At 38.8% G+C, this 13487-nt stretch overlaps 2 protein-coding genes across 3 annotated transcripts in view; one reads left to right on the top strand and one right to left on the bottom strand.

Moving 5' to 3' along the window:
• Window positions 1-4400, top strand: part of WASHC4 (WASH complex subunit 4) — a 38182-nt gene extending 33782 nt beyond the window's left edge. Inside the window, exons 32-34 of one of the 2 annotated variants that reach the window (XM_054271083.1) lie at window positions 969-1068; window positions 2462-2537; window positions 4317-4400. In XM_054271083.1, coding sequence (XP_054127058.1) covers window positions 969-1068; window positions 2462-2529 — 168 coding nt within the window. In that variant the 3' untranslated portion in view covers window positions 2530-2537; window positions 4317-4400. Of the gene's footprint in view, window positions 1-968; window positions 1069-2461; window positions 3717-4316 lie in introns of those variants that run through there. The other variant, XM_054271074.1, reaches the window with a different exon arrangement.
• A 2452-nt stretch (window positions 4401-6852) lies between these two features.
• APPL2 (adaptor protein, phosphotyrosine interacting with PH domain and leucine zipper 2) overlaps window positions 6853-13487 on the bottom strand; it is a 32322-nt gene continuing 25687 nt past the window's right edge. The window contains exons 10-21 of the mRNA XM_054271099.1: window positions 13083-13241; window positions 11889-12077; window positions 11529-11571; window positions 11396-11452; window positions 11194-11282; window positions 10605-10757; window positions 10433-10485; window positions 9484-9658; window positions 8738-8774; window positions 8488-8628; window positions 7786-7833; window positions 6853-6991 (exon numbers count right to left, since the gene is read on the bottom strand). Of these exons, the coding sequence (XP_054127074.1) occupies window positions 6863-6991; window positions 7786-7833; window positions 8488-8628; window positions 8738-8774; window positions 9484-9658; window positions 10433-10485; window positions 10605-10757; window positions 11194-11282; window positions 11396-11452; window positions 11529-11571; window positions 11889-12077; window positions 13083-13241 (1273 nt within the window). The 3' untranslated portion in view covers window positions 6853-6862. The remainder of the gene's footprint in view (window positions 6992-7785; window positions 7834-8487; window positions 8629-8737; window positions 8775-9483; window positions 9659-10432; window positions 10486-10604; window positions 10758-11193; window positions 11283-11395; window positions 11453-11528; window positions 11572-11888; window positions 12078-13082; window positions 13242-13487) is intronic.

The raw sequence follows: 13487 nt of genomic DNA, 5'->3' as shown, positions 1-13487 counted from the left end.
CGTGTTCTGGTAACAATTTCTGTTCTGTATTGAGTTCAGCACTTACTCATTACAAATCATGTAACTGTTCTAATGGAACACATTGAGAGCAAAATCCTGAACACTGACTACAGCAACAGTGCAGAAAGAGCATAAAGACTTGGTGTATGACCTGGAGGGGATGCCATTGGTTTTTGTGATATTTGAAGACCTGTTTCATTGGAATTCTTTGTCCCATGGAATTTGAAGGCTAATGCAACTAAACCATAAATGCTTAAATAGGAGAAAATATCTTTTGGTTAAACTTCTTATAACAAGGATTGCACACAAGGATTAACACTGTGAACCCTCAGAGCTGTGTGTTAATTCTGAGCTGCATGATGCATAATGAATGATGCATTACCTATCAAATAGAGGAAAGGTGCATTTGAATTTTTGAGCACAGCAGCTCAGGTTTCATCTATGGTGTGGTGCTTTCTCTCTCTTGATTGGAGAAGCCTATGGGACAAATCTGTCAATGGCTATTTTTACAACCCATGATTACATTCTGTAATGTCTTGTTGGAATAGATAAAGCCCTGTATGCCCTCATGGTTCCCAGGAGTGTGCACTGTTTGGTCCTCTGTTAAAAAAACACATCGCTGAGCCTTGTTCATACAGGCTTGTGGTTGTTTAAACTATTGGTTGCATGAGTTTCCATGGGCAAGTTGCTCTGTTCTCACTGCTGTTACAAACCTCATTTTCAGCCTCAGTAGATCAGTGACAGATGTATTGCAGTGATGCTGCTTTGCTTAGGTTGCCCTTTAATGTAATTTGACGTTTGCTTTGTAAAATGTGTGTGAATAAGGAATGAAAGGAGGAAGATTTTCAAGAGCATTTAAGTGATTTAGATACCGAAATCTAGGAGCCTAAGATACTAATGAAAAATCCCATTGATATTTGTCTACATATTTGTGATACACTGATGCTCCTCTTTATCTTTTCCCTTAGGAATTTGAACTCCTCTATTTCTCGCTAAGTAGTGCAAGAATTTTTTTCAGAGCAGATAAAACTGCAGCAGAAGAAAGCCAGGAAAAGAAAGAAAAAGAAGGTGAGTGAATCCTATATATAGATCATTTTGGCTAATGAGATTGTGTGCCTTAATAGAGTTTTTTTTTAATATCTGCTTTCTTGCTCATAGGTTAATGAGAGAGGTTTATGTGGTCATGGGTGATTTAGACTCAGCAAGAACAGCTCAAGAAGTCCTTCTTTGGAATATGTGAATTCCAAGCTGGGCTTCTGGAGTGTGGGGAAAAAAAAAAAAAACGCCACCACAGAAGACCCAGCTGACAAAAAAATGGGCTGTAAAGCCTGGTACAGGGAGAATTGCATACTTGCAGTAATATTAAATTCAGTAACTTCAGCATCCTTACCTCTTCAGTTACCAATGTTGACAATGACAGCCTTAGGTGGTGGTTTTCACCTTTTGTACTGGCTGGCTTTCAACTTACATAGCAGATGATGCAGTTACTATAGATATTTAGATGTTTGATATGCTTGTTCTCCCATTGAATTCTATATTCAAATGATAAGATCTTAATTTGTGGTGTGGTCTCTTGACTAGGTAACACTGGTATTTTGCATTTCTATTCCTGGTTGTATATTCTCCCTCATGAATTCTGAAAGATTCTCTTGGGAAAATTCTTTCCAAAGAAATGAGAATGCTCCTAAGGATTAAGATACAGAAATGAAGTTTGGTCACAAGTTACTTAGAAACTCAGGGAACAGTAGTATTTTAAAATTGAATTGGTAAATAATTCTCCACTGTACTTCTGACAAAGGCACGAGTGACCTGTGAGATTATAATCACTGGAGAAAAAGATTAGTTTTCTTCTGCACTAGAAAAACAGTTTGTAAACAAAAATTCTTTTAGCATTAATTTATATTTGATCATATTCAGTGAAGTTGCTCAGATAAATATTCAGTGCAAGAAAAAAAAATAAACAAATTCAAAGAACTCCAAGAATTGTGGGAAGAATAGACATGCTGCTCTGGAGTTTGTAGGAGACCATTCTGGAGAACATCAACTAATTATATTTTAGGTTAAATATTCTCTGTTATGATACTGGTTCAGTTCCCCAGGCAATGTATTTTGCAGGGAGAAAAACTGGAAATGTATACCAGGGTGGAGAGTTTTCAACATGGTAATAATATCTATGCCCTCTACCATGATCTTTGGACTTGGACTCTGAAAAATGTGTGAGCATTGTATATGTAATTTTTAGACAAGTACTGCTGATTGAAGAACCTTTCACCCCAGATAGGAATTTCTTCAAAGGTCTTGTGCTGTGAGATCAGGTTGGATATGCTCACTGTGAAATAGTACATAAGGTGTTCCTGTGGACATCAGCATCGTACATATATATACGCTAGAATTTGAGGGGTTTTGTTTCAAATAGTGTTAAACATGATCCATGTTTTTTTTTTTTTTTTTGTCTTTGTAGAAGAATCTGGTAAAGCAAGCAATGGAGATCTTTCCAACTCTGCACCTGCAGAGCCTGTTGTGAAATGATGTGGCTGGTATGGGTGAAGATTACTTACTCAAATAACTCATGTCCTTGTCTTCATCAGTAACACTCTGTAGGGGCTAAAGCTCTAGATTTGACTTACTTGCTCTGTTAAATCCAAGAGAAGCATACTAGCATCCACTGGGGCTAGGTCTGTGTTTGTCTGTATTTTCTGTAGAAACTCCTATTTTTCAGGAGTTTGCATTATTTACAGCACTTTCTTTAGATTGAAAATAATTTAATAAAATGTTGACCTTGGAGGTATTTTAAAGTACCGATGTGCAGATAAAAAAATCCTTATTAATTTCTAGATGCATTCTCGCATCTCTATCATAGCATTTTAAAAAAACCCAAACTCATAGGCTGTTGGTCCAAGGTTTGAACTGGCATCTTTTCAACCCAAAAAAACCCCTGAATCCAGATATTGGCTGTATCTATTGTCCAAAAAATAATTGAGGCATGTCATTGTGCAGTCCTGTTGCATTTAATGCAGTCACAGATTACACTGTGGGTGTAATGGTATGTTGTGAATATATGTTAAATCTGTTACACAAAATGGAAATGCTTATTACTGTTTTATTCCAAACTCCCTTGTTATTACTATAGACAGTATTTGTACTGTGGGAACTTAGGATCCCATCAAACATTTATTTCCCCCTGTTTTTGCCCCCTTATCAAAGAATGGGGAAACAAGAAAAGTGAATGTTAACAAATTCTCATTTCATACCGATTTGCATCCACAGAAGTAAGGAAATCCAGAGCCAAGACAGAACCACAATCAGCTCTTTCTTTCACGACCAGGCACTGTGATGAGTGTCTGTAACTATTAAGTGATCTCACAGTTCATGAACATGTTGTGCCTAATTGCAAGTTTCAGCCTCAATTCTGTATTTCCTAGCCTTTGTAGGTCTGTTGTACTGGGTGTTGTTCATATAGTCTTACATGCCTGATTATTAACAATAATTGCACTGCAGGCTCAGAAGCTGCTGAACACTGTGAGAGCTCTTATTTAACATCTGTCCATGCCTGCAAGTAGAGGTTCTAGATAGTGCAAGAATTACTCAGATTCCTAACTTAAGTAGCTAGAGTTAAAAGAAAACACCACCTTTATTAAAATATACAGGTGTGTTTTAATCTCCCAGAACATTAACACCCTTCTAGTTCTTACCAACCAGAATACTACTACTACTCCAGTCAGTCCAGCTGAGAGAACTACCCTTGCTGGGGGGTTTTCTGGCACTCTTAAACTGTATTTTTAGACCAAACTTTCTTTAATGTTTGTTTTAATGGTTCAAATTGTTCCACCCACTCTTGGGTCATTGGTTTAAACAATTCCTGACGTACTTTGATTCGCCCTTTCCTGCCAGTCACTTCAACATTCAGACAGCAAGGATCAATGTTTTGTCGCAATTGGAAAGACCAGACTGATATACGAATGTTCCATTTATTGGTTCTGAGAACATGACACACAAGCTTCGTGGACTGTTAAAATCAGCTGGGCTCATTAAAGTTTTTTAGTTCATTGTAACTGCCCTAAAAAATGCTGCATTACTTGATTTATATTTTTGCTTTTTTACTTTGATACAGTTTGTTTTTTTTTAATTTGTGTACACTTTTTTGACCAAACTGTGCCCACACTGAATGCTCAGTAGCATTGCTGAGATCAGCATTCTTGCTGCTGCTTCCCATCCTGCTGCAGTTGCTGTGCACATCCTTCCACAATCCCATCTCTGCTGAAGTCACCCAAGTTTGTGGAGTGGAAGGTTAAGTGCTGCATTTCCTTCTTCCACAGCAACGGCAGAATCACCCACGCATGATGTTCGTTTCCCCAGGATGGCCTTGCTAGGGAGCTGTGTGCAGTCAATACACAGCTCACACTCTAGTCTGCACTTGTATTTTCCCTTCTCCATTTTTTCTTTTGGAGACATTATCTTGCTAAGGTAAGACTTTGCAGTTGAACATAACATGAACTGAGCATTGCCTTCGTGTACAGTAGTTAACAAATTCATGTGGTTCTGGTGATGGAAATTCTAGAGGAAAGACATAGCCTATTTTTATAGATGCCTGTTTAATCTGGGAGAACTGAATGTATACTCTATGTGGCAAAAATATATACATACGTAAACATGTACAGTGATAATAGAGTTATTCTTGCTAATACAGGACTGTAGTTTGTATTTCCTTCTTTCTCTTTGTCATGTAGCAGCATAGACATGCAGAAAGATTTTTCTCATCTGAAATCCAAGGTGGGTCCTGGGTTTAGATGTCATGTGACTGAGTTGCATTAAGTCTTTTTTCTCCCCACAAGGATATGGAAGGGGGGCAAAATTCATGCTGTGGTGCTACAACTCTTTCTGTTGCTTTTGACCTCCTGTCGCAATTACAGGAACCAAATGGACCCTAAATTTTTGTCTGGAGAGGAGAATGGAGCTAAAACAAAAAAATCCCCTAAACTAAACCAAACATGCTCATTCAGAAATTCCCAGGGGTGATAGAAGGGATGATGAATTTTCTGCAGGGATATAAAACATGTCTAGGGTTTTTTTTCCTTCAGAGCAGGGTTGGAACAGGCTAAAGACCAGCCTCTCACCCCCACCAGGCAGCTGTCAGCACTGCCCTCAGGTGTTCAGCCTTGTGCCAAGGCTGCTGGAAGTGCAGCAGCTGCTCTCTGAGGGGTTGTGGACACCCAGCTCTCTGCCAGCCCTGCCACCAAGGGTTTGCATGGCCCCAGCAGCTGCAAACTCCTGGTGCTGAAGGGCACACCCTGCAGATCCTAATGCAGCCTTGAACCAGAAAAACATTTGAGTTGCATCAGACATCCATCAACAGCTGTTTTCAGCTTCTCAGGTACAAAGGACCAAATGTAATACTTAATGTTTCCTAACTCATTGTACAAAAGGGTATTTTGTTACTCCAGTCTCTTTGGTTTGGGAGTAGAGAACGTTATGTATATAAAACTGTGTTAATAAATACAATTTGAGAACCTCATTCCCAGTGTTTTCAATAACACAAGTTCAGTAGGTGTTAATTTTTTTAATAAGATAGCTTCAGCTTTTATTTATGATGAAGTTTTTTTCCACAGTACTTTTAAACATTCAATGACCAGTTAGACTTATTCCACATCAAACACTTCCAATCTGGGATCTTTCAGATACTGTTGCACAGATTCTGCTTATGGAAAATCTAGTTTCTTGGTGACTGAAAAGAGTTAAATTAAGTTTCAGGAATTTCAGGCGTGTTTTCTAGGTACCTTATCTTGATTAATATAAACTATACTACAGCTTACACCCCCGCCCCCACTAACAGCTCTTTATTTTGTCTATTTTGTTTGTTCTTGCAAAGTGATGTTGCTGATGTTTTCAGGATGGAAAAATGTAAACTTATTAGCCAAACCTCTCTAGCGTCTAATCTCAGGAATGTACTGTGAGACTTTTCAGTACCTTGTAGACTGGTAATCTAACATTTTATTGCTCAGTTTCTTAAAATCAAAGGTTGCTGTCAGACTCAGCTGTTGCATGTTACGTAAGAATTCTTACTTCTTCATATAGTAAGAAGTGGCAAGAAACCTAACCACAGAAAAACTGCACACAGCTGCCTGCTTCTGAGGTTTGCATGTCAGTGGTACTTAGAATAATAATCAAGGAAGTACAATTTGTCTATTAATTACAGAATGTGAGAGTACAGTCCCCTGGAAGGTAAGAGTAGGCACTTAAATTTGTTTTGCAAGCTTTTTCTAGATGCAATATAAAAATAGATTATATTAATAGGAAAAATTTAGTGTTTAACAAATTGTTTTGTAAATAGGCTAACACAAAAGGTAAATCTTGTTACACATAAACTAGACTAAAAATAACTTCATCTGAAATAAAGTAGATAGTGCATTTTTAACCTTCAATCAGATGCACATGATCATGCAAACTATGAACATTGACTGTGGTAGGAAATTTGAGGCCTGATATTTGTCAGAGGAGCTGGCAGCTCACACAAATTTCAGTGGAATGAGAGGCTGCTGGCCCTGTAAATGTAAGAAATGTCATTAACCCTTAGTTGCTGACAGCTGTGCTCTCCTGCCCACCAGCAGCACTAGCCTCCTGCTCAGGACTGTCAGCTCCCCAGACACAGTTCCACCCTACACATTCACAAATGCTAAATGCCTCGAGTCCTGCTGTGCTTCCACTGTAAATCCAGAGGGACTCCACTGCAGACACACCACTGCTCTCCAGCAGGAAAGGGCAGCTGGCCTCAGGTGTGTGCAGGTGACTGAAAACCAGAGATTCTTGCAAAAAGACTCCCTGCTTTTCTGCTCCCACACAGGCTGCAGGAAGTGACAGGAGCTGCTTACGCTTCTGATTCCTCCCCTCCTTCATGCATGGTTCCATCCTCTTCTGACAAGTCATGCAGAAGCATGAACTTCCCATCATTTGTTAATGGCACAGACTTCATTAGCTGAGCTAATGCTTCTGGATCCTGAAGAAAAAGAAGAGAGGTCAGCAAACTGCAGCAGCCTTTGAGGAACACACATTTCCCAGTACTTCTTGCTAAGCTTTTGCAACTTTGGCTATTTTTAACAAGCTTTAGAATAAAGATTTAAAATATAAGTAATACCTTTTTGGGTAAGTAAAGACTCAAGTACAGCTTGAGCATTTAAGAAAAAAAAAGTAATTAATTTTGAGCCTTTATTTTGCTTTAGTTACTGAAAAGCAAGGAAAAAAGTAACTGTCTCAAGAATTTATTATACATGTGCTTAGTGGTTGTGACTAAAAGCTCATTCCCCAACTGGTTCTGAAACCTTAGCAGCAAAAATATACAGCAAATAATAACATCACACCTATATAGATAAAATATATCTACAAGGGACAGGATAATTCTGCCATTCATTTTAATTGGAGAAACACTGATTTTCATGCCTAGGTGAGGAAAGAATGTAAGTTTCTAAAAGTGAAACAGCAGTGTGTGTGATTTACACATCATCCCAAAGAGTGTGTTTGGTTTTTTGAAAACTTTGCTCACAGCTTTCTTTCAGACGTGAACATTTGGATTTGTGTCATTTTGAACTTAGATTGGGGTGGCACATTTTCTCTGAAATCACATTACTGAGAAATCAAACAATTTATTTTTGTTGTGTTAAATAATGCCTGCAAAACTGTCCTTAGGAGAAGTAGCAGTTCATTTTTCTTATGCACACCAGAGGTACCTGGACAGTGCAGGTGAAAACCTGAACAAGATGTATCATACACATGTGGGGAATGAAACAAACTTACCCTCTGTGCCTCAATAATTTCTTTTCCCAAGCTAATGGCATAGCATATCTACAAAGAAGAAATACATGTAAAGTTCCATTCAGTTCTGTTTTGGCTTTTTGTTCCTTGATTAAAAATACACCACACAACTGTCAGTGCAGACTGTGTTTTAAAACCAGGTCTAAAAGCAGAGGTGGAATACCAATTTGCTATGATAACTACTGGTGAAGAAAACTATCTTGGGTTCAGCTTCAAAGCTCACAGGGGCTGGTAAGTCTTTGTCAGTTTTAGTCACCACACTTTATTTCCACACTGTGCATGTAAGTGTTTGTAGGGACAAAAGTTCTCCATCCCACTCCTTATTTCTGTTGCAGCAGGCAGCAAACAGTCAATGGTGTAAGCACACACACCATTGTGAAAGCTTCACAGCTGTACATGTCTCAGCATAGCTGACATTCCTTTTGTTACTGCTGCTGCAGCATTTTCCCATCTCTCTTAATGCTGGGATTAGCAATCCCATCCTTTCCTCCTTATACATGCTGCTTCATTATCTGTCCATTTGGTCCCTTTTAGACATAAGCCAGTAAAGGCTTGCACGTTAACGCATGTTTTCTTGACCAGAAATTGAGCTGCTCGTTTCTACAGCACTGTTTCCCAGATGTGTAAGTCAAGAAGCCACAGACCTATTTCTAAATAAAGAATTTTATTAAATGTTACACAAACCTTTTCCCCTTCTGTGTTGCTCTCAAAAACATATGCACTCATGGATTCTTCTCCCAGAGTACCACTGAGGTGGATCACAAAGCCAATCAGTCTCCTGTTCTCCTGATGGGCAGCAAACTGTGTCACAGTGGTGAGTTCAAACTGGAAAAGTCAAATAAATTATTTATTTGTTTTATTCAACTCAAGTTAGCAGGTTAGCTCAGGTTCATGTAACTGAGTAGTCACTGCTGTGATAGAAAAAGTTACTTACGCTTGCTCGTGTAACTTGGGTTTGAGGGTCTATTAACCTGCAATTACATGTAGGGAAAAAAAGAAAACTATTTTAGAGCGATTCCTGGTAATTTCAAGGGCCTTTATAATACAAAAGCAGTAACTCTAGCAGTTTTACAGATGAGGAAACATATGCATAGAATCAGGTGCTTTAGCTTTGATTGGCAAGATTCGAAACTAGGCTTTGACTCTCAGCTGCGTGACAGGTACAGCAAAAATATACAGCAAATAATAACATCACATCTACATAGATAGATGTGATGTTGTTATTATAGACAGCACCTTTCTGAGTCACTTGGAAAGGATCCTGAGTGCCTGAACTAACACAAATGCAGAGGGACATAAACATACCTCACTGAAAGGGAATGTCTGATATCAGCATATTCTACAGTGACACTACTGTCAAAGGACATTATTAGGAAAGATTTTTGCATTAAAACAATAATAGTTTTGCATCTCTTTTTTGTATCTTTGCAGGGTCTTACAGCTCCCCACTATAAGACTGTCCCTTAGATTTTGATAGGACATTCTTACAACTTGGTCTGGAGGATCATTTCTAGATACCATAGAATAAGAAAAGAGGCATTTCTTTCTAGGTAAAGTGACTCTTGGGATCTTGCTTCCTCAAAGGTTGTGTGTCTTAGAAAAACAAAACCAACAATACATAATAAATCACAAATTGTATGAAGAGAACAGAACATTGACAAGTTAAAGCTTTTACAATACCTCAGGTTCTTGCTGGTGACCATGAGGTGGGATTCAGTCATGCGGAAGATGTTGTGAATGGCCCGAGCAGCCAGCACTTGTCTCATGGCTTCATAAATCACCTCGCACGTCTCATCGGACTGAACAGCCATGGACCCTAAAAACCGAACCACGAACATCTGCTGCAGCAGGGAATCTGCAAGAGAAAAGCCATCCTTCACTATGCTATTTCAATTTCCCAGTAGCTAAAAGTATTGATGGAATTATTTTATTCACTTTAGAAATTCAACAGTAAGCCTGTGGTTGGTGGCCATCATGAGCGGTGGCTTTCTGCCATGAGTCACACAGTGCCCTGACCCAGTTTCAAACTGTGTGAACAGGCAGCAGTGTGGAGGTGGGGAAGGAAGTTTTAAAAGTGTGACTGGTCCTTTATGCTTCATTTGATCATATGCTAGTAAAATTCCCTTGCCTATTTTGCTATTGGGTGCACATAAACTATGATGAATTTATGACTGGGCATAAGCCTTGGCTTCCACTAAGCCTCATACATTCTTCCCTTTCTTCTATGTCCTTCTGACCTTCCATGCAGTTGGGCACAGTAAGGTTTTCACCAAATCGTTCCTTGCTCCTTGACTGTCACTAGAAGATTTAATGACAACTAAGCAGCCATTACGCAGCAAAGCCATCACACTTGATCAGGCTCCCTTTATGGCCAATGGTGAGCAAGGGAAAGCAGGGTGAATATTCAGAGCAGTAGGCACTGCTTTGGTTCTGAGAACACTTTTCTGACAGGGCCATGGGTTCCAGGCACAGAGGAGAACAGCCATGGCCAAGCCCTACACAAGCTAGTACAGGAAGGTCACTTTACTATGGATCTGTTACTTCTGCTCCATGATGTCAGGTGCTTTTCTTAAGAGACACTGGGTAGCTAAAATCATGACTGACTTTTTCTGGATGAAGAAGCACTGACCTTCCTCCTCATCTTTGCTGCTGTCTTCAGATTCCCCAAATGGGTTTGCACGCCTGTGAAATAAGAAAACTTGAATTACAGATTCTGGTCATCACTACTAACAGATGCTGCAATACTTCATCTCGCCTGAAATCATACTGTTACAGTGATGGATCACTGTCTCTGGCCATACCTGCCACCTCTGTTCTGGTCCAGAAATTCCATAGCAGGCAGTACGATATCAAATTGAATTGGTGTTCCAGGAGCAATGAGTTGTATGGAATCTTGAATGCCAGCTGATCCACTGGGAATTACTTCGTCATTTTCCATATTCTTTACAGTCTGGCTGAAGTGCAAATGTAAAAAAAAAAAATTATGTTTCTATCCATCAGTGACATCCTACCTTTGCTCTGGAAGAGAGATAAGATTATTCAAAAGTCCAAAGAGGGACTGAACCACTCTGCAGATATGTAAGGTATTTTCCTATTTACCTATTACTGAGGACTCCAATAAAATCCTTTTTTTAATCTAGCATTATTTAGGACAAAAATAAACATTGGTATATTAAACCTGAATACAGATCAACTCTCAGCGTGGGCTGACTTTCAGCAATAGGTGACCATGTGTCTCCCTGCCCTGTCCATATTCCCAGCTGCATTACCAGCAGAGACCTGGACTTGTGTCTACACTTCCCAGTGACAACCCCAACATCTTAAGATCCCTCAGCCCCAGGATCAATACAACTGCACATGGTCCCTGCTCCACACAAGGGAGAACATTACCTGGGGTGCTGAACTTCATGTTTTTTTCCCAAGCTGGTAATGGGAGTCACTGCTTGCAGGGCTGTCTGATTTAATTTTATTGCAGCTGCCTATGAAAACAAGACAGAACAGTTTTTTTAGACTGTAGCAGCTTACCTTACCACATTGAATAATGGGAGAACAAGTTGAAGGAATGGATTGAAAGATCAAAACAAGCTCCCACCTCTGGATTGTCAGTGAGATAGATCTGTCTGGAGATGTTGTTGATGGCACATATCCACTGGAAGGGAAAATGAAATTGAAGTCTTCAAGCTCACTTATATGCAAGAATAATAACATTAAGAAAATATTTTTACCTCCTCGTATTCTTTCTTGCTTTCTGCTTGAAGGGTTATACCCCTGAAATATAAACACAGTGTATAAGTGCTAACAGTGGACACCAGGACTGTTTGACTGCAGTGCTTACAGTAATATACCAAGCTTTATATCTATTAACTGCCAAAGGAACAAGAATTGTGAATAAGCTGCAACTAAAAGACACCACATGTTCCATTCAGGCACTTGTGGCAGAGGATTGGAAGGAATATGCTTTTAATTTGGAAACATCCTTCTGGAAACCCAGAAAAGCTTACTACTACACCAAGCAAGTTTTACAGGAAAGAGCATCTGAAGGGGTAGGTGTGATTAGCTGTCCCCAAACAAAACCTTTCTCATACACTTTGCCTGTAGGAGTAGTGATCTGAAAGCAGTATCTTCTGTCTTCACAGTCCACAGCCATAACAGAGCAGTTATCCAGGTCCTGAATCAATCCTCCAGCTACTGCTCCCCTTGGCTGACACATCAAGTTGCCACCTTGAGTGAAGAAATAGAGTCTTTCCCAAGTTGTAGTCACCAGACCTGTTTTACTGATGAGAAGATACAGTGATAAAGACTCATTACTGTTTAGAAGTAACAGGTATGAAACTGCAAACACATCCTGATACTAATCAGAACTTCATGTTCACCTGGGCATTTTTTAATGGTCTCTTTTAAGAAGAAAAAGCAGCACCTGTTTCTAGCAGAAACTAATCCATAATGAAAGCTGAAAAATTAAGTTAATTCCAAACATCCAAGTTAAAATTCTTATCTTCTAGCTAAGGAATAAAAGAGTATTGAGTAACTGACATGAAATACTATGAGCAGGTTCAGCACAAAATCATAATATAAAAAAGTATCTGCTGCAGTACTATCTCAGAGTCCATCTCTTGCTTAGCTGTAGAGTCCTATTATAGTGTAATCCAGCTTTTGGACTACTAAGAGAAATTATCAGATGTATACTCACAAAGAAAAAAATTACTAAATAAACAAAATAATAAACTGATATTTAATCAATCACAGAAATAGGGTTATTACATGCCACCGGTATACCTAACTTCTGTGGAAGTTTATGGAAAATTTTATATGTAAAATCTGCAGAGGTAATTCTACATATGATACACATTCAAAGTTACAAACTTGCATTGTCCATAAAGCTTTTATTTATGTAAAAAAGGTCATTCATGAAAACACATGTTAACTACAAAATATAGCTGCTTTTGTAAACACCACGTCTCCTTTAAGATCTGGAAACAATGTGAACCCAGTCTCATTAGCTTCTAATTTTTAGCCACTTGAATGCAGGAAATTTTTCCTGTAGGTACATTCAATCAGAAGCAAAATTCTGTTTTCAGAAAAACAGTCTCAAATGTCTCTAATTTGGTTAAAGCTTCAAAAATACATTTCCAAAGATGGCAGGTGTACTCAGAGGATGAAAAGTAGAGCTACCAAACTGATTTAGGACCCTCAAACATCAATACCTGATGAGTCCTTATGACCCTCCCCCAAAAAATGTAGCCACTAAACAAATCAACAGATAACAACAATCTTCTTACTTTCTAAGATTAAGGTAGCCAGCCTTCTGGATGAGATTTCTATTGATAGCAGGTGAAATTACATCAGAATCTGGGGTGTAAACAGATTCATTAACTGCAATTAAGTCCTGCTGGGATATTCTCATTTTTTCAGCTTCGGCATCCAGCTCTCCTTGTATGCTGGGAAAAAACCAACAACAACACAAAAAGAAACGCAAACCATCATTAGCCATTTATACCAGGATACAGGTAACATCTGTAAGCCAAAATGAACAAAAATACCATCTGAGATTACCTTGGAGGGTAGTGCAAAGATGAAATTTATTTTTCAAATAGACTTTATAGGAAATACTGTTCTGTGATACTGAAATGAGCATGTGAGAACTGTTGAGACATGTTGAGAAAAAAGAGTAAAGTTTATTTTTT

The sequence above is a fragment of the Melozone crissalis genome, unplaced genomic scaffold, assembly GCF_028551555.1.
Source record: "Melozone crissalis strain CALT ecotype California unplaced genomic scaffold, PUWL_Pcris_2 ptg000004l_1, whole genome shotgun sequence".
In the NCBI taxonomy this organism is placed as follows: domain Eukaryota; kingdom Metazoa; phylum Chordata; class Aves; order Passeriformes; family Passerellidae; genus Melozone; species Melozone crissalis.
The sequence above is the reverse complement of the archived record's forward strand: the minus strand, read 5'-3'. Positions and strand labels throughout refer to the sequence as shown.